This window comes from Melopsittacus undulatus, chromosome 10 (assembly GCF_012275295.1).
Source record: "Melopsittacus undulatus isolate bMelUnd1 chromosome 10, bMelUnd1.mat.Z, whole genome shotgun sequence".
Classification (NCBI taxonomy): Eukaryota; Metazoa; Chordata; class Aves; order Psittaciformes; family Psittaculidae; genus Melopsittacus; species Melopsittacus undulatus.
Genome location: NC_047536.1, coordinates 13,865,101 through 13,885,220, shown reverse-complemented (window position 1 = coordinate 13,885,220; position 20,120 = coordinate 13,865,101). Strand labels below are relative to the sequence as shown.

The 20,120-nt window shown below is 41.8% G+C and overlaps 1 protein-coding gene across 1 annotated transcript in view; it reads left to right on the top strand.

Annotated features, from left to right (window-relative positions):
* Positions 1-20,120, top strand: part of FSTL4 (follistatin like 4) — a 199,296-nt gene that overhangs the window by 173,619 nt on the left and 5,557 nt on the right. Inside the window, exons 8-13 of the mRNA XM_034067179.1 lie at positions 5,219-5,380; positions 6,373-6,507; positions 13,067-13,185; positions 15,938-16,087; positions 16,678-16,785; positions 19,136-19,245. Coding sequence (XP_033923070.1) covers positions 5,219-5,380; positions 6,373-6,507; positions 13,067-13,185; positions 15,938-16,087; positions 16,678-16,785; positions 19,136-19,245 — 784 coding nt within the window. The remainder of the gene's footprint in view (positions 1-5,218; positions 5,381-6,372; positions 6,508-13,066; positions 13,186-15,937; positions 16,088-16,677; positions 16,786-19,135; positions 19,246-20,120) is intronic.

The following is a 20,120-nucleotide window of genomic DNA, read 5'->3' as shown; positions in this document are numbered from 1 at the left end:
CTCAGCAACGTGGATAACTAGATTGTGCATGCTGCAGCTGGGAAAATGGTTTTCCTTCCTCAGAGTGCTCTTTGTTTGATGAATGGCAGTTGAAAGAAAAGCAAGCTAACAAGTTAATCCTGTGTATATTATGTGATATGTTATGAGCTCTGAATGGAGTTTGGTTGGCAGACAACAATATAGGCTTTATCATCACTGAGAATATAAGGCCCAAAGGCTTTGAAACTAAAGCCAGAATGAGAGGAAAACTAGATGGAGTGTGGGGAGGGGTTGCTCCCTTTCATCCTTGTGCCTGCCACTTAGATTTAGCTTGTTGAAAGATCCTATTTTGTTTTTAAACAGAAGTTACACGCTGCAGCTGCATGTGGTTTTCTTACTAACAGAACAAAAAAAAATCCCCGCTTTCCATGTTGGCTTTTTTGATGTTGCTATGTAGTCAATAAATATTGCAACAAACTGCCATGCATTATGCTATCAACTATAGGCAATGCTAGGAGACACTGCAGGGTCTAGAAATCATTGTCCTACAGCATCTGATATTCCCATGTGAGCCATTAGATGTTGTAAAGCCGTGTTCTGCATTTCTTGACATGACTGGCTGCCCATATCATTGAATCCTCTCCTTTTCTGCCTCTGTTGTGGCTTCCTCCAATAGCTGATGCTGGGACAACAGGTCCAATGGCAGGACAGTGCTGTGTACCTTCAGGTGCATTGTAGGGTTGGAACTGGATAAACTTTAAAGTCCCAACCCAAACCATTACATGACTCTATGAGATTCACTTCATCACAGTAAATCCTGTGGGAAGACAAGGGATATCCTTGTCCTCTGCAGGGAAACAGTGTCCTTATGGATGCTTGCTGCTGTGCCTGTACCACACAACCCTGGCAGTTCTTCTGTTTGGAGCAGCTGGTACAGGATATCACAAGTAACACAGGCAGATCCAGATGCTCAGGCAAAGATGAGAATCCTGTTAGGCAGAAAAAGTGAAGACCACCAAATGAATGTCCCAAACCACTGGCTCACATCTAGGCAAGGAGCATAAAGCACACATGTGAAATACAACCTTGCATGGGACATTTGATGTGGTAGGTTTGGAATGATCTCATCTATCTTAAGAGTCACAGCAGTGGTAAAATTCAGGTCAGTGTATTTGCACAGCTGGACCTCAATGTCTTTGAAAGAAAAGAATGCCCTGAAAGGCAGCACAAAGTTTAGGAATGAGAAATACATCTTTCATGCTGGTATCTTTGATCAGAAGAAGCCAAGAACAGTAGGAAGATTATGTTCTCTCCTACGTATGGATATTGCTGTATTGCTTGGGAAATGTGTTCAGCATACACTAAGTGGAGGGAGGAAAAGCAATTTATCACTTTCAAGAGGAAAAAGGGTTGCTGAGGATAAAGAATCTCATAAAATTGTAATCAACTATGAAAATTGATAGTTTGCAAATCAAGAGGCTGCTGAGTGTGGGGCATCATTTCCCTTTGTCCTTGCACTCTGGAAAGCAGCAGCATAAATCAGAATATTGTATTCCTTGAAAAGGGGTTTAAAAAGCCATTGGATCCTCAGCACAATTGTAAGGGTCCAGTAGGACACATTTCCCAGTAATTTTCCAGTAGCAGAGAGGTGTTTTAAACAAGGAAGTTTTGTTAATGTGGCTTTTCAAGAGGAAACATGTAATGCTGCAAAGTCCTTTTGAATCATAAATGGAAAGATTAAAACATATCAAGTAAATGATTAATTATTAATTATTACTAGCCCCTGGAGTATATAGGTCCTAGAGCAGCCATGTATGCCTTTGGGCCTTGATATTGCCATCTGTGCTCATCATGTGCTTTATCACCTGAGCTGTTTTATTGTAATGAATTGGTCTGCTCACAAGGTACTACTCAGTATGCAGTAGTAGGCAATCTACCCCATCTCATACTTGTTTGAATGCCTCTTTTTTTCCCACTTTGCTTAAGATAATAGCATTTTTATACTGCCCTTGGCTGAAGGCGCAGTAATGCTTAGCAATGATATATATTCACCAAGGGAAATAGCAAAGGATAATCCATATATTCCAAAGTCTGGAGCTGAAATTTTTTTGCAAGTTTAAAGCGAAATGTGCTTACTTGGAATGTATTAATTTGTTTCAAGGACAATAAAAATGCATTCTGCAGTTTGCTGTTATCACAAGGCAGTTCCATGCAATAATTTGCCTGCGCAATGAATTATGTCAGACAAGGGAGAAGAAATAAAATGTTTAAAAATGGAAGGAACAGGAAAATGGTAAGAGCAGGAATGGGGATGCAACACATACTTTTGTAGGTGAAAACAAACACTTCCCTCATTAATCACTGGGAAAACCACTTTGCTGTAATTTCAAGTTAAGCTCATTTTCATGCAGAACATTGATGCAGTGTCTAGGACCCCTGAGCTGCCTTCTGTGCTATAAGTCTATTGTGTTTTCAGCTCTGCAGGTAAAAGATGAGGATTTTTCACATTCAGGCTAACGTGGTGTATGGCAAAAGAAAAAAAAACCTTTAGGAAAGCCTAAAGCAAACTTAACAAGAAAGTTATCAACCCACACTGGTTTTGAGAGCATTAAATGGGTGGTGTCTGAGATGGGCTTTATCTTCTTCAAGAGCTGGTTGGTGAGAAAATTGCTTTGGTGCCTTTGGCCATTTGGGGTATATTAGAGAAGGGTGTGAAGTTGGCTGGGGGATCTTCTTCTTGCCTTGAGCTGGGCAGGCACAGGCAGGCAGCTGTATCTAGATGAGCATGAAGGTTCCTTCCAACCCAAACCATTCTATCCTGGCAGGAGCAGAGCTCTGCACAGGGCACAGGACCTCATGGGCTTTGTTCCAAGCTGGTAGCTGCAAGCTTGGGCACTCGAGTCTGTGTGCAAGAGGCTAGGGCAGCCAAACCTATAGACAGAGAGGGCCAGGATTGCTTGGGGACTGGAAAAGGCAGGTTGTGCCATCTGGAGAATAGGGAAAGTCCCTGGGGACATTAAGTGCTGTCAGTTGACTTCAGGATTTGGGCACATGGCCTCCTTGGGTGATGGGGTTTTTTCCTATGCATCTGTAGGAGACAAACTACCTCTCATCCACGAGTCCGAATAAATCACATAGCCTTTCAGTGCACCTCAATCCCTAAATCATTTCGTTCTAAAAATGTTACTAGTAGCAAGCAAATCATAGGCGAGACAAGCACTGAGTGCAGGACCTTCATAAAACCCTGTCAAAGTGGCCAGAAATTACTGTCTTTATCCTGTCTCGCCTGGAGACACTGACTCAGAGAGATTCCAATTAATTTTCTGAGGTGCAGATGGAATGAGAAGCTCCTGACTCACAGTGTTATTGCCCTGAATTGCTTGCACACTGCCTCTTCAATAAACCCAGGGGTGGCTCTGACAGCTGCCAGCCATTTCCACCAGCACATCACTTCCTTTGCTCACCTTCCACTTGATCTGGCACCTCCTGAAGTCAGGAGGAGCTGCAACCCTGACATTAATGGGAGGAGGAGAAGATGAAAAGCCAGCAAATGCTCTAATTTGGAATTTGAAATCTCAATTTAATAAAACAAACTTACGTTTTTGTAACCTCCTGATTAAAAAGATCTTGGGTGGCGTTATACTTGCTGCTCTGCCTATTATAACACATTTTCTCTTCTCCAGTGAAGGAAATACGAGACATGGAAGTAAACCCACACATCTAGTGCAGAGGTGAAGTTTAAAGCCATTCCTTTGCTAAAAGTCCCCATTTTTTGCCCAGAGGCATTTCCTTTCAGATTACACTTGAGCAACCCCTCACTGTTAAAGCTATAAAACCCAAGTAGACTTGAGGGCTTTCTGTCGTGGCTGATTTCCTTCCAAGCTGACGACTCAGCTCTGGTTAGTACTTGGCAGCTGGTAGGTGAGACAGAAGTAAAATACATCTCTCTCTGGTAAGGCCCATAAAAAATAGATGGAAAGTGTATGCCAGTGAATGTAATTATTTAAACTATGCCCATATGGGTATATAGACACATAGCAAGCTGCAAACACAGATTTCATTTTATTCTGAAGCAACTGTTAAGACAATTTAATTTTGCCAGGCCTGGAGCCCAATGGTAGACTATATAAAAAGACTACACTGTGTTAGGTACCTTGAGCCAGTGATTTCCAGGTGAAGTTTGTTATTAACTCGTTCAGGTGATGTTAAAGAAAACCCACATTTTTTCCTTAATTCTCCATTAGTGCCAGCAGAGGTTATTCATTCTCCTAGAGGAAGAAGTCAGGCTCCCACCTATCACATCCACATTTGACGTTGACCGTGGTTTTACACAGCTGTACATCTTTCAACAGTTACATCCAAGTCCCAAAATCTCTTAATATAAAGTTGACCACTTGGTTATGAAACAGAGCAGTCCATGACCACCCTTGAAATACCATCAACCAAATACAGCACATCCTCATGTTTCCTTTTATTAAATCCCTCAAGGTGAAAGGCAGGAGGATTCCACTTGTATTTTTTACTGATATTGCAATATTGCAATTTCTCCTTAAAGCAGGAGAATGAATTGTGAAGAAAGAGTCAATGGGTGATATAAAGCCTTGTTGATTTGAGGAATGAAGGCAACATGATTGAAAATCAATGAACTTGTCTCAAATTGTAATATAATTAGTAGTTCTGCCAGCTGAGTATATTAAATAGTTCAGAGGGGCCTTCCTGAAACAAGATGAGTCATGCTTTGAAAGCCTCTCAGAAGAAAGGGAAGTAGTTTATTTGTTCAGAATAGCAGGTAGTGAATATACAGGCTATTTCCTGATGGATATTTAATTAAAATGGTGAATAATGTGCTACTTCTAATAGGCAAGACATCCAGTTTCTTCCTTACTAGATTCAGTGAAGGCTGGAAGTTTATACTTTGATTTTTAAATCTGTGAGTACTCGCCTTAGGTTTTGATCCAACTTCACTTAATTTTGATTAGTCCCTTAGTGAAAGAAAGGAAAACAAAGCAAGAACAGTCTAAATAGAAAACTGGGTATCGAGGTTGCTCCCTGGCATTGCTTTATTAGTTTATTATTTCCTATTTTCTGCACCCAAAGTTGAGCTATAGAAGAATCATTTCTGTACCAGAATGTTGCTTACCTCCTGGTGCTTGGATCAAACCTTTTCCTCTCTCAAGCCACTGACCAAGAACAGCACTGGAAGGTGAGCTTAAATTGTCCAATTCCTTGTTTCCCACAGTGCCGCCAGTGATTCGCGTGTACCCGGAAACACAGGCGCAGGAGCCTGGTGTGTCGGCAAGCCTCAGATGTCATGCTGAAGGCATCCCTAATCCCCGAATTACCTGGCTAAAGAACGGCATTGATATCATGCCAAAACTATCCAAACAACTAATGCTTCTAGGTAAGAACAGAATTCTGATTAATTAAAGTATTGTAGACAGGGATTAAGGAGGATTATTTTGCACTTTAAACCAGAAGTTCCTGCACTCTCGCTAAGCCACAGTTGTTGGAAAATGTGTTACAAAACCACTGTTCTTCCTTTTTATCTTTTTCTCCTGTGAATATCTTGGGAAACACAGTATTGATTGATAGGAGTGGTAACAGTGTTCTGTTAAACAACCACATGCTTGGTTCTCCACTGCCTCACCTCTTGTGCAGAGCTGTGCAAAGCAGAGGAGGAATGTGTTAAATTCTTTATTTGGGTTTATTTGCATTGGAAGAAAGTCAGCTGAGAATTGGGCTTTGGTTCCCTTGGCTCCTTACACCCACCTCTGCAGTGGGAATTGGGCTTTGGACTGCTATAGGTCCTTGTTCAAATGAGGCTGCAACAGATACAGCAAAAGGCAAAAATACTTAACTCTGTGTAAGCATATTGAAAGCCTTCCCATGTCCCCCCCAGTCTGGCTGTGGTGTATTGCAGCCCTCAGCCAGCATTGGCAACACAGATCTCCCTGCATGGCTGGGTGCAGTGTCTTAGAATAAGGTCTTAGGCAATGGTCCCACTCCAGGAAGCAAAATGATAGGAGTGGAGAAACCCCTCCCAGACCCAAGTTTTTGGTGATCTGATGAAAAACAGTTTACAAAACTCAATTTAATTTTTCTCTACTAAAGCCAAAGCATTTTTTCTTTGTTAACAAGAAGAAAGAAATGAAAAGCAATTTATCGTTTGCACTTGGGATTCTTCTTTGTTCGTTCCTGGCACAGAGCGTGTATGTGCTAATGGAAAGAAGCAAAACATCAACTGTGATGAGAATCCCCAAAATACCTCTAGTTATGTACAGGGAAACATGTTGTGAAGCCACCCTGTTGTTGCCAGGCAATGGAAGGCAATTAAGAGCAGGAAAAGCAATTAGCAGCAGTGAGGAACACAGTTTATGGGTGTCTTTCTTACAGCAAACGGGAGTGAACTTCATATCAGTAGCGTGCGATATGAAGACACTGGTGCCTATACCTGCATTGCTAAAAACGAGGTGGGAGTGGATGAGGACATATCATCTCTTTTCATAGAAGATTCGGCAAGAAAGACCCGTAAGCTTCACTTTCCACGGATTTATTTCTTTAAAGGGTATTTAAATGTAATGGTATACATGCAATGTGATGCTTCAGCCGACTGCATGCTCTATGTTGGACTCTTACTATTAAGGTAGTGACAGGTTTGTCTGTGCTTTGATGCGATGATTGTATACCAGTTTGGGAGGGAATCCACGGGGAAGGTAAAATGTCCTCACCCAGGTTTATGGTGCCTTTTATGTGCCAAAAATGTATGGATATGGTACAGGTAACATCTTTAATAAAGTAATACATTTGCACTAGTTTTAGATATCAGAGAACCCCAAACCTAGTATTAGGTCAAATTATATGTGGCTTCAGAAAATGAACTTCTTTGATTTCTGCACAAGATTTCTGTGAAAGCTAATTTTGGGGTGAAGTTCTCAAATGTTTAGATGACTGGAAAATGTTCTGATTGAATTACTGATTTTCCCTGCATTTACATCACTAACCAGTAGAATAGGCTTCCCTCGGTGTGAAACAAGACAAATATTCCCCCAGCTGCTCTGAGCTGCATGTGTCCCGTAGGAGTGTGGCAATGTTATCTTGACCGCACTGTCCCCAAAACACAATTAATGGAGGAGGTGATTAGTTACCCCAGTGGAAAAGCTCCCAGTGGCCTGATTCTTTCTAATTCCGCTCTCTTAACTACTTGGGAGATTGCTTGGGTTTATGGGGATACTAAAAGGTTAGGTGCAAATGGGATTTTTGCTACTTTTCTGCCTGTTAATGTAGAGCCGGAATTGAAAACAAAGTTAGCCGTAAATATGTGCTCTCATGGTGAGTCTTTGGGAAATATATTCTATTCCTTATTAAATAGATTTATGTACTCTTGTTAATATTGCTCGTTTTCCCTTGAATACTTGAGCAAGGGAAATTACACTATGGTGAGAAATAATTGGATCTATCTAAACCAGAAATTCAAATGCAAATGTACTTTCAAAGAGTATTTGAATCCTAAACCAGAACATAGTTGCATGAAATTCCACACAGAAATGCAGCACAGTGTGTAGCTGCCTTAACTGAAAGTCTTCTGAAAGATGTGATGTTTCCTGATTGAACCTCTACAGAAAACTAGAGCTTGTACCATACAGGTACATTACATTTGGAAGTAACACCTTCTCTTTGGTAAGATCTATGTACAGGCTAAAGTTGGCTTCGTTTCAGGGAGGAGTATTTAGAACTCTCTCTCTTTCCTGGTAGTATTTGAATGAATGTTACAAAGGGTTCACAAATGAAACAGTTCCTGTAAACATAAGTGTTAATTCAGTTTCTTGCTACGATGACAATTTTGACATTGTTTTGTTGTTTTGTTTTTTTCTGTTCCTGATTATTTTCTGGCTTCCCCAATTTTCTGATGCTGCAGTTGCAAACATACTGTGGCGAGAGGAAGGTACTGCAGTAAAGTTCTTTTGTCGTAGTGATAATGTGCTTGTCTGCTTTAATAATTCCATGATGGACCATTCTCCACTGACTTGCTGCTAACTCTATCAGCTTTCACAGTTACCAGATTAAGTACAGACCAGACATTTAAAAGCTAAACTATTCGAAGAGATATCACTCTCGTAATATAAATCGTACCTTCTGATACTTTTCCACTAAGAAATAATAGATGACCATAAAATATGTAAAAATTGAAATTTTATATAAACTGCCACAAGTGTGAGTAGCCTGAAGATTCTCAAGCTGCATTAACAAGTGCACGGATGTCAGAAGTGCTCCCAAATTACCATAATTGAACAAATAGGACATAAATCCAATAGACTGCATTTTAAGCAAGCAATTCAGGCTCTTCCTCCTCAGTAGCATGTATTGATGTTTACTAAGCAACAAAATTTGTGTTCTTGACTGTTAGGCAGACAAAAAAAAAAAGCCCACAACAGGTTTTGCATCCTTCTATCCTTTAAATCGATGCAGAGTAAAGGTTGCCCCACTTCTCCTTGTTTTAATTGGCAGTTAAGATCTCTAGTTTGATTAGATTTACAATGTGCCCTGCACAAGGTCAACATCTGTGTGTCTTGGAAGCCAAATTAGAAAAGAAAACACCATCCTGACCAGCTAATTGACTCGAAGATAATATGGAGGCACTTGAAATGAAAATGTATTTGATTTTGTGCACACTTGTGCTGTCATAATGTCCAAAACGCACAGTAAGATGCATTGCGCAGAGGCCCAAGGAGCTCTCAAGCACCTCTGTAAGTGCCTTGATAGGGAGCGCAGCCTCTGGCTCCTTGAGGCTGTGTGTTCCTCACACAGAGGAAGGTTCTTGGGTTGAAGTCCAAGCATAAGCTGGTTCTTGCATCCACCAGTTCCATATGAGGAAGTTGGGAGCTTGGTGTCCTTCCAGCTTTGTGGGGAACCCCTGTGCACCTAGAAACTGCTCTTGGCTGTGTCCCCCTACCCCTTGCAAACACCTCATCCTCCTGGTGTTCTTCCAAGAAGGGCTCCCCACTCACTGTGCCTTTGGGAGGTGCAAAGACCCTTTCATATGTGGTGCCTCCAGATACCCAAAATGACAGCTGGTCTTCATGCCCTTCCTTGGAGCTTTCTGGATTGCTGTGGCTTGGCCCAAAGGATTGTAGGGGCAGAAGAGAAATGCCAGCCCTTAGTGACCGGTGCAACCTCGACCAGGTATGCAAACACCCCATGCATACCTGCTGTCCCACTGCCTGCTGCAGGCATGTTCCTGCAGCAGATGCAGCAGGCTGGAGGTCATGAGATGTGGCATAGCAGCCTAAGATAGCTCTCCATCACTTATTCCCAAATATGCCACCTAGAAGTGGCTGGTGCACGGCAGTGAAGAGTATCTCTTTACGCTGATGTTCCTGTAAATGGCGTTATAGACACTAAGAATTGCTATTTCCCTTCTGCTTGAAGTGAAATCTCTAGTGCATCTAATCAGTCCAGCATCATCTGAAGGATGCTACATGGCTGTTTATATACTGCATCCCTTATGCTCCTTTATGAAGTGGTTGGATAACCCTACCAGAGGTAGTAGTATTATTCAAAGAACCAACTAAGAAGTTGGTTGCAGAAAGTCTTACTATAATTCTGCTAAACAGTATAAACTTGCTGCTTATCAACATTGCAAATTCAAGTATGAGCAATGTACAGGGAAAACATGAGCAGCAAAAGCAGATTTACTGTTGATGTTCCTAAGCAGTTCAGTATCTTTAGAGCAGGTTTATTCTCCTGTCTGTGTTTTTCTATAGCAGTTGATCAGCACATTCATTCTAGACAAAGAATCCATCAAATGTCCTTTAGCATACGAAATCTTGGCACAGAAAAAGCTGGAAGAGAGGAATGGTATTTTTTGCTTTACATTTTAATGTATTCTTTTAATTCCATTAAAATAAAAACTTATGTGTGAGTAGCAATATTAACAAATGGATTGGTAGACTTCAGCTCCTTTGAAATTATCACACCCTTGTGCCCACAAGGTCTGTAGTAACTAAAGCTATTGGGGAAAATACCTAGGCAGAATGTTGTGTATGACAAGCTTTTGCTGCAAGTCAAAGTAACAAGTAAATTAATGCAAGTAATTAGCAACATTCAGTCTATCAGTCTGTCCTCAAAAGCTTTCACAGACCACGCACAGGTTAGACCTCAAAACATGAGTGCACATAGCATTGACCAGCCGGTTGAACATGGAACTGGAAGCACATGCAATATTTACTCAGTGTACAAACAAGACTTTAATTTTGTACAGGGAAAGCTACAAGTAGCCCAAATGTAAGGCAGAGATTTATTTCATATCAGTGTTCACGTCTGCAGCGAGTGATGCTTGCTTTATACCTGGGTAAAGGGAGCATGCTGAGCCAGCAGGGAATCATCAGTTAGGAAAGTACGTACTTTAAAAGCTGAAAGCTTTTTGTAACCAAATTTAAGTTCTAAAATGCTTCCAAGCATCCAGGTTAAATTGAGGCAAATTACTCAAGTATGAGGTCAGAGGAGATTATTCCACAGTGACAAATTTGCCTTTTGATCTCAAAGTAGGGAAATACAAAAGTACACTCAGTTGGAGACTGTATTCAACTCTGGTTGTCATCAGGTGTCCTCCTGAAGTGCTTGAAATAAAGATGTTAGAATCAACTTCATCTAGAACGGTTCAAATAAGAATTGTTATGGTTAGGAAACCATCCCTGTTATTAATGGGGGTTTTGTTACATAATGGTTTTTGTTACACAGATGAGGTATGCTGCCTTTTATAAAGCCTTTAGTTTTGGAGCTAGTTGTGTCATCCAACCTGAAATGTCTTCAATTAAAAAGGGAAAGAAAAACATATCTCATCACTCCCCCAGTTTCCAATCTGGTACCTGCCTCACTACTATAAATAACACAGCTCTGCCGAATTCCCCATTGCCCACCTCTGTACTGAAATAATTCCCCAGACTCAGGAGCTGCAGCACTAAAATCAAGAGCAGAGTCTGTTTTACCAATGTCCAAGAGATTGTTTAGAGATGTACCCCAATCAACACTTGGCAAATAGGTCATAAGTCACAATAAAACACGTAGTTTGTCTAGTGAGAATACTGTTTTGTCTAAAAATCAGTGTGAGAGGATTACTCTCTAAAACAAAAGCATTTGGTAAACTCTTTATAAAAGAGAGTACCTGGATGCTATTTGGGTTATATTTTAAGCCAGTCAATATTAAAACTTGCACTCATTTTACTGTAAAATAAAGTGTGGGACGTGCCAAGTCACTGCCTCTAAACCTAATAGGGTAAAATCATTATCAAAGTATTTCTGTGACTAATTATAGCCTTAGTTCTGAAACACACCCTCATTGTTACAGGCTCATCAGATGAAATCACGCTGCTATCGTGCATGAAAACAATAATGAGCATCTTCACAACAGTCATAATTTGTTGCCTGCCTATTTCCACTTTCTAGGATTAAAATCCTTTACTCATGGCAATATGTGCACTCATTCCAGCCAGGGTCAAACTCTGCCCTCTGATGTGTTCACTCAAGTCCCACTGAAGGAGGTGGGAATTGTGTGCGTGCTGTGAGCGCAGATTTTGGTCCAAAGTGCCCGAATGAAATGTTTTAACAACATACTTGGGAAAAGCGAGCTTTTAGTCCATAAAGATTTTAACTTAGTTTTAATGGAAGTTCAGTACCTCTTTTCCTACATGCATGATCCCTCACTGTGGCATCACATTTAAGGATCATGGCTCCTATACCCGCCTGATGCCCTAACTGGGGTATTTCTGTGGTATGGTTTAGGGAGACTCAGCTTGAACATTGTCAGTACAGCAAACACCACGTGCTGAGGCATTGTACTCTGAAGCCCCTTATTTGGCACAAAAAGAGGGGGGTTTAGCACCAAGTAAAACTCCTTCGGGCCTTTCTAAATACTATGGAATTTATAAAATTTCCCCAAAATGCATTTGTCCAAATTCTACATGTTATTATAGTGAAGTTTTGATGATGATTGAGACCTCAGTCCTACAAACACTTAAGAGGTGTGGGAAACTGTAGATATGAGCAGTGTCTGGAGCTGCCATCACTGAAGCAGCCAAGGGAATTGTAAGGCTGAATGTTATTCAGACCTGTAGAACCAGGACCTTATTTCTCCATGGGTAAAATGTAATTAATTAGAAATTGCAGATTATCACATTGCTGTATCATTAGCAGATAAGTACACTATCAATGTTACAGGGGTGACAGTGGTCATGGCAAACACTTAATGGGAGTGAAAAAGACGAAATGACTCTTGGATCTTTCTAACTAGACTGTTTGAAAAGATCCTGAACATTTCCTAAAGGTACTGATTGCTGCAATTGCATGTAGCTGGAGAACAACCAAATTATCAGTGATTTAAGGCATTTCTGCATGGCAGAAATGACCAAATACAACCTGCTAACAGCAAAGCCATGACAGACGGCCAGTTTTCCACATCTCCTGGAATGCCCCAGTTGGATAAATGAGTGCTGTTGCGATGCTGAACTACTCCACATTTGTGAATTACAATTTGCAAGATTTCAAAAATGTGTTTGTTTTGGTGGCTGTAGTTAGTTCATGCAGGTGGCTTCAGAAAACAGGGAAATACGGATCTGTTCAGATATGGAGCACTTCCATTTTACATCATAGTCAAGTTACCTGTAACGGTATAACCTTCAAGTTAGTTCTAGTGAAACTTCTCCTTCAGTTCTCAAATTATTAGCAAGCTGTTTTTTGTGAAATCATACAAAAACCACAGTCATAACCTGAGGGAGTGACCGATGAATGCAGGGGCTTCTTGTTATCAAATCTGGCTTTGGTATACATGCACAAGACCTGGACATAGTTATTTGTGTACAACCACCGCCACCAAGGCAAGGCATTTTTGAATGTGTCTGTACCTCTTCACTTCTTGAAGCCCTTGTTGTGACATGAAATTTGATTTTGTGAATGCACCGACTGCATCCAACCAACCAACCTTTATGTGAGGCAGATTCTGTTTGTTGGGGGAGGAAGGAGGGCTCTTAAAACCTAACAGCTATGGATACATACCAAAACCATTCCTGCTTCTTTTCCTTTATCCCCCTTCAAGGCCTGAGTGTTGGGAATATGTTCTATGTCTTTTCTGATGATGGGATCACAGTCCTTCAGCCAAACGAATGCGAAATCCAGAGACACATCAGGCCCGAAGAGAGGATTTTCACAAGTTATGTAAGTCCTAAACCAAGCAGCTACAGCTGACAGCTCTTAATCTCTTTAAAGGTGGTTGTTGCTGAAGGACACAGTGATGTTAGAGCTTGGTGGGCTTTGTGTGGTGTATTATCTCCTCTTGAAAATTAAGGGAACCACGTAAGTTGTAAGACTGACATGGAGGATCAGTGACACACTGCAGAGAATTTGACTAGTTACCATGTCAAAATGTAGACAATGGCTTTCACTTGTCCTGTTTGAGCCCGTTTGCAGATCCATGCCCAAAAGTTGTTACTGGGCTGTTAGAGAAAGTACAAAAGCCAGTGGCAGCAAGATGCACACATCACTCACTGGCCCCTTTTACTGATAGGCAAAGGAATTGGCCACTTTCTGCTCTTTAGAAGTAGTTTCCCAGATTAAACCACAGCAGGGAGGGGGGTCAGGATGCACAGAAGATGTTTGTGTCATGCTGGTCCTCTGCATCTACTGCCACTGAACGGCAGACCTGTGCCATCCTTGTTTGCTGTCCAGCATTTCCTGCCAGCACTGGGTTCACCCACCCCTGCTGTAGGAAATCACAAGGAGAATGTGTTTAGGTGTCAGTGAATGTCAAGCACAGCCTTGTCCACTTGTGGAGCTCAACATGACAAGGGGAATAACATGTGCCTGGGGTGCTGTGACGGCAGTGTTCTCAGTGACCTCTGTTATGTGCTCCTGTGTGGTAACATACAGCATGTATGCTCATGGATCTATGAATTCTCATAAAGCACAGGTGCAGAAATACATCCAGAAATGCTTTTTCAGTCACTCCTTTATTTAGTGGGGCTTTTTAAAAGGAGAAGCTGAGAATGTGGCTACTTCCTGAAGAAAAGGACTCAGCCTTTGTGAGGAATGAAAGGGGACAATCACTATCATGAGCCCCAAAGGCTGGCTCAGGCTCTGGTGCCATGGGTCAGGATCTTCTCCTGAGTGTGCATTCAGTACTTTTTAGATACCCATAAAGTTGCGGTTGATACTGTTGGGGGTTTTCCCATTGGATTTTAATAAACCTTAGTAGGAATCCAGACTGATGCTCACCACAGGACTGGGTTAGTTTCATGAAGCTGCACTTGAGATGTTGCTACTCAGAGACAGAAAGCTTGTGTTTCTTTTTTTCCAAAAAGCTGTAAATATTGATGAGGTGGTTCCGGAGAAACAAAAGGAGAGAGGGCACTTAAGGAGATAATGTCAGCAGAGTGGTGGGCATGAAGGGGATTTTTAATGTCATTACTTGGCTGCCTTTCAGAGACCTCTAAGGGTTTCCTACCGATATCATAGGGTCCTTTCCCTTGATATAGGAAGGATTGACCTTTTTTCTCCCCTCCTTTTTCCCTTTTAGTGTCTTGAGTGTTTGTCACATAGACACTGACACCAGCCTGCAGCTTCAGGAGGGTTTCTACAGCAAAAGTTTCTTCATTTGCTGTTAGAGGGCACAAAAGCAAACAGAGCAGCTGAGCACTATAGCAGAAAGTGGTGCTCCCTGCTCCTCTTGCTCTGCGTGGGTGGTATGTTGTGAGAGCCTAAGCCCCAGTGCAGAGATGAGGATGAGGAGGGCAGTTTGGAGGCTGTTGAGTGCTTGGCTCTGTGTGTGGCTGCTGGAAGCTCAGGGCTGGGTTTTTGTAGCATCTTTTCACTTGCAGTAGCGTAGGAAAGGAAAATGCAGCCAAGCTGTTGAGTCTTGTATCTTCAACCAGTCTCCACCAAGGTACTTAAACAGAGCTGTGCTGCTTAGGGGTGAAATCTTCATCCCTAACCATCACTCTGATACAGACATGGTGTTGGCGTTGTTGTATCTTGTACCTCCCCTTTCCCTGAACAAGCTCTACTGCTTTAACTGCCTCCCTTTTAGGGAGGTTGTTCCATTATTTAAAGTGACCCAGCTGTTGTATTGACAGGTTTTAAACCCAATGCTTCTGCTCACTGAAGTATATATGTGTTCATTTCCTTTCACCCTTGTTTCTACACCACAGCCTGCTCCCACACAAATGCTCTTTCCAATAAAGCAGTTCAACAGAAGGGAGAGCGACAGAGTAGCCAAAACACAGAGGTTTGTTGGTGAGATTATGTGTGACTCTTCCAACTCATGGTACCAGTGAGCTCCTATTAAGCTAATAACAGTTTTGCACAGGACTCAGTGAGAGTCAGAGACAAAATAACGGCATCAGGCAGCTGTGAACAGGATTTGGTGCAAAGCAGCAAGATTTGGTTCCTTCTGAACAGGGGGAAGTTCCTGTGGTGGAGCAATAGACTGCAGAACCCTGCTTGTTTTGCCACTGTTTCCCTGGGCCCCAGCATCTCAGAGCATACTCCCTTGGACTGAAAATAATGACTTGATGAAAAATATGAAGCTGTGATTCAGTTAATGTAAATCCCTGGTTTTTTTCAAAGCACAGAGTGATATTTCTATTGCTAATAAATCCTGGCAGCATTGCAAGTCTCAATGAACCACGCTGTACTTCAAAGATAGATCCGTATAGACACTGCGGTTATTTAAATTCAGGGTGAGTTTGCAGGAGGTCCAGCTATTTAATGTTACTGGGTAGAGCCAGGCTGCAGTGTGGTATCTGATAAAATAATTATTTAATGTTTTTAAGGGAAAAGAAGGCGCTAAATATCATCCTAATGGAATCCCCAGGGATTTTTTTCTTTCGGTTTTCAAGGATAAGCTTCTTGCTGCTTCAGACCCTGAACTTGTAGAAATTAAACTTTATCTCCTCTTCTTTTTCTCTCTCAGGAAGAGATCTGTCCTAAAGTGGAAGGTGAAGGCACTCAGTCCTGCCTCTGGGCTTCAGCGGTCAATGTCAGAGACAAGTACATTTATGCAACGCAGCCTAAGCTGAATAGAGTAGTGATAATTGATATCCAGACTCAGAAAGCCATACAGGTACTTACAAGGGGAAGTCTTAATTCACTGGTGGCAAAAGACTTGGTATGGGACACGAAAAGTTGATCTTTGCCCAGTGGAGCTGCTGACACAGCTTGGGCCTGTGTTGCTTTCACCCATGGGGTCACACTGTGTCATTTCTGTTCTGTAAACTTGCTGGCAGGAAAGAAACTCCTTTATGGGTTGGATATCATAGTCCCAGGGGTGCATCTGCAGCCAGGCTTGCAGCTAGTGTGGTAATATAGCACTAGGATGAATTTCCGGCTCACGCTCATTGAGCTGCTGCCTGACCTCAGTTATAAGCAGGGTGGGAAGAATGAACTGGTGTGGGTATAACTCAAGCAGAAATTGGTCCCTGATCTACTGGCTATAAGTAAGAGCATAAGATGGAATGATGTCTAGCTAGGAAACAGCACTGAGCAGCCAGATTTTTCTGCTGCTGGTTCTGCTGCTGATCTCTCAATTGATCTGAAGGTGAAGCTGCACAGTGGGTGTAACAGTGGTGCCTGGGAGTGTCTGCAGTAAACCGCTATAACATTTGTGATGTGCATTTGAGTCACTGTGTAAATACCTATCTCTCTTTTTTTAAGTCCTTGGATGTTGACCCATTACCAACCAAATTACATTATGACAAGTCCCACGACCAAGTGTGGGTGCTTAGCTGGGGTGACATGCGGAAGTCCTCACCAACGCTTCAGGTAAGTCCTTATGCACCTGAGCCTTTACTCTTCCTTGGCTTGGCATCATTGGTAGCAAGCTGGTGCCTGGTTGGTTGCAGGTAATTAACAGCATTTAATGGTCTGGATATAAAACTGCTATTTCATTTGCATATCTAGTGTGTTTTATTCATCCCACCTCCGTCCATCCTCCCATATTTTTCCTGCTGTTTAATTTGTTTTTCAGCAATGACTGTGCTGCAGGCTGGCAGCAGGACCACTTTGTTGCCAAGGTCTGTTTTGTTTTAAGGCTGATGACAGAGCCAAGTGCTGTAAAGTTGTACAGCAAGGGCTGCCAGCTGACTGCGAGCAGTGTAAGCCTGCCATGCTCCAAAGCCCAAGGAGGATGCCAGTGGGGTCCCTGGAGCTCCTTCTTACTCAGCACCATCAGACCCACAGTGATATTGGGGCACAGTAATCACATAAGTTTGGACAACTGAATGAATTTCTATTTCTGGATTGTCCTGGGGGATACATTCTTTTGTGGATGGTACAGAAACATGAAGTGTAGGCATCTAATTGGGCATTTTGCTGCTGCTATATGTCATATGACAGAGTTGACACCAGAGCTGATTTGATCCAGCTAGCCATACCCTTCTCTAGCAGTTATTTTCCTGCACTTGATTCCTGGGAACATAGGTGTCATGTGGATATTCCTTCTACCAGAAGCATTTGCATGTAAGTCTACATTTAAACATTCCCCAGCAGCAGAGAAGGTTGGCTGCGCTTTCTGACATAAAAACCTATAAATCTGGAGTCCATGTTCTTCGTGGGGATGCTGCCCCATGTAAGTGGGACAAGCCATCCCTACCAGCCACGTGCTTCATCTGTGATAATGGCTGCAGCCTGCAGGCTTTTCCTAGCAAAGAACAGACTAGCAACAAAACAGGCATTTTCAGGAAAAGACACCAAAACCAGAATAGGGACAAATACATGAAGGTTTCTGAGGCAGTGCTCCAATTTGTCTCACCTGGGGATGAGCAGTTTGCTGTACAGGGTATAAGGAGATAAAATTGGCTCTCTTTACCCTCTCTGACTTAATTTCTTCCATCCAGCTGTGAGAGGTTTCTGTAATTAAAGGAGACATGGCACAAGCATGTGATTATTAAGAAGAACAGACCACCTGCACTGTTGGAAACTTGTTATAAGGCTCCAGCTCTAAGATAGTCCTTTCTGTTATGTTTATGAAGTGCAGTTGCTTATGTAGGCAGTGAGATTAGCATCAGCAGCAGCAGATCTTTCCTTTTTTCCAGCCTTCTTTCCCAAAAGGTGGGCAGTGACTCATCTGGCCAAGTTCATTCTTAACCTGCAGTGGTTAGATGCAGACATGCAATAAAACATCTTTTTTTTAACAAAGATGCTTCTGCTGAGGTTGATCTAAATTCCCACTTGTTCTTTGGAAGTTGGGGATTTATCAAACAGCCCGTGCAGCCGACTAATGGGATGCTGTTGTTTAGCCATTACTGGCTTGTGGGAAGCAAATGCCTGGCCTTGTGAAAGCCTTGTGCAAGAGAGGGCATCTTTCTTGAGTAGTCTAATTGGAAGAAATCTAAATGGCACGATAAGAACTGCTGTCTGAACTAAACCTTGCGGGGATTTAACACTTCCACAATGAATTACGTAGCTATAAATTCAAAGCAACCCCTGTTGCACATTAGAGAAGCAGAAGTTCCTAATGAATGGGTTACTGTCATCTTGAACAGAGCAAACAAATTGAGTATTTGACATTTTAACTATTGAGAGCTTCTACCTCTCTTTTTCTGAGGTGGTAGAGGAGCTGAGTTCCCAGGGCCATAGAGGTGGGTGCTGGACAGCATGGAGAGGGGACAGCCAAAGGGCCTTTCACTGCCTCGCCTTGAGTTATATATGGTACAATACATGGATGAACAGTTCTCCTTCAAAGTGATAATTACCTGCTGTGAGTTAGTGTTTGATCCTTCAAGCTGGTAAATCATATCTGTGCATATAAGTGAGATTAATAAATTTGACCATGAAATACATGTTTATTTTAGACAGTGAGGAATAAATTACGGTCTTAGTTTTGTCGTACTACTTCAGCTCCTGCATGGCTGCTCTTTCTTGAGGTACAAACATCTTATGAGAGTCACATTGTGTACTTACCTTACAAATGTCAAGCCTCAAATACTATTTATTAGCACACCTTCTTCAAGACAGCTACACCAAGCAACATTTTGAAGTCATTAATCAATTTGTATCTACTACATCCCTGGGAAAAGCCAGTCGGTACCATGTATATCTATGGAATCTGTATTTACCTTTCTACCTTACTCGCTGCTTTTCCTGTACTCAACCTTGTGTGTGTTTGTTGTAGGTAATACCAGAGGCAAGTGGAGGGGAGGAGCAGCATGTTATCCGCACACCATTTGAAGGAGTGGATGATTTTTTTATACCACCTACAAATCTTATTATTAATCACGTTAGGTAAGAAATTGTCTGAATGAACAGCACCAGTGACCATGCTGCTCTCTTCTAGCAGGCATCCTTCTAGTAATCTTATAGCACTTTACAAATGTGAATGAATAAATTCATGATCAAGCTAACTACTCTTATTGATTGAGCAAATTACTAATAGTTATTCAGTGAATCAATGAACCAGCATGAAACAAACCTGCACTTCCTTAGAACATGCACAGGCATTCAAACCTCAGCTTGGTCAGCCATGCAAAGTATCACACACTGCTGGGATATTTGATGGCCAAAAGAAGTTGCCTTTCCTGCCTCAAAACTGCTTTATGGATCTGGGCGTAATAAACCTGTGTCAAAGATTTATTGCCTGAAATGGTAAAGGTTTATTCTGCCTGAAGCATAAAGCATGGTTCTTCCATGTATTTCCAACTTGTTCAAATACTGGGTCCATGTATGAGGTGTATGGTTTGAGGAGAAAAATAATATGCACTGCATATTAAAAAGCCCACTTCTATCAACCATCAGTTTTGAATGTTGATGTGGTGTAGTGGTTAATGAGATTGTGTAACTAACATACTAATAACTTGGACTAATACCGGCTGCTTCCCAGCAGGCACAAGAAGCCTCCCATTAACATTATCGAAACTGATGATAACTGCAAAGCAATTTATACTGTACTTACCATGTTATAACACAACAACGCTAACCATCTTCTGTTCCCAGTGTAGTTTAGCTAAGCTAAACACTCAAAAACTGATAATGTAACACTTGCATTTATTTTGGGTTCCCTGCAGTGAACACCGAGGACAGGGGGGTCACACTTGAATGATTGTGTGTTGAATCTGATCCAAAATAAATAACTTTGCTTCCTGAAACACAAACTAATGAGA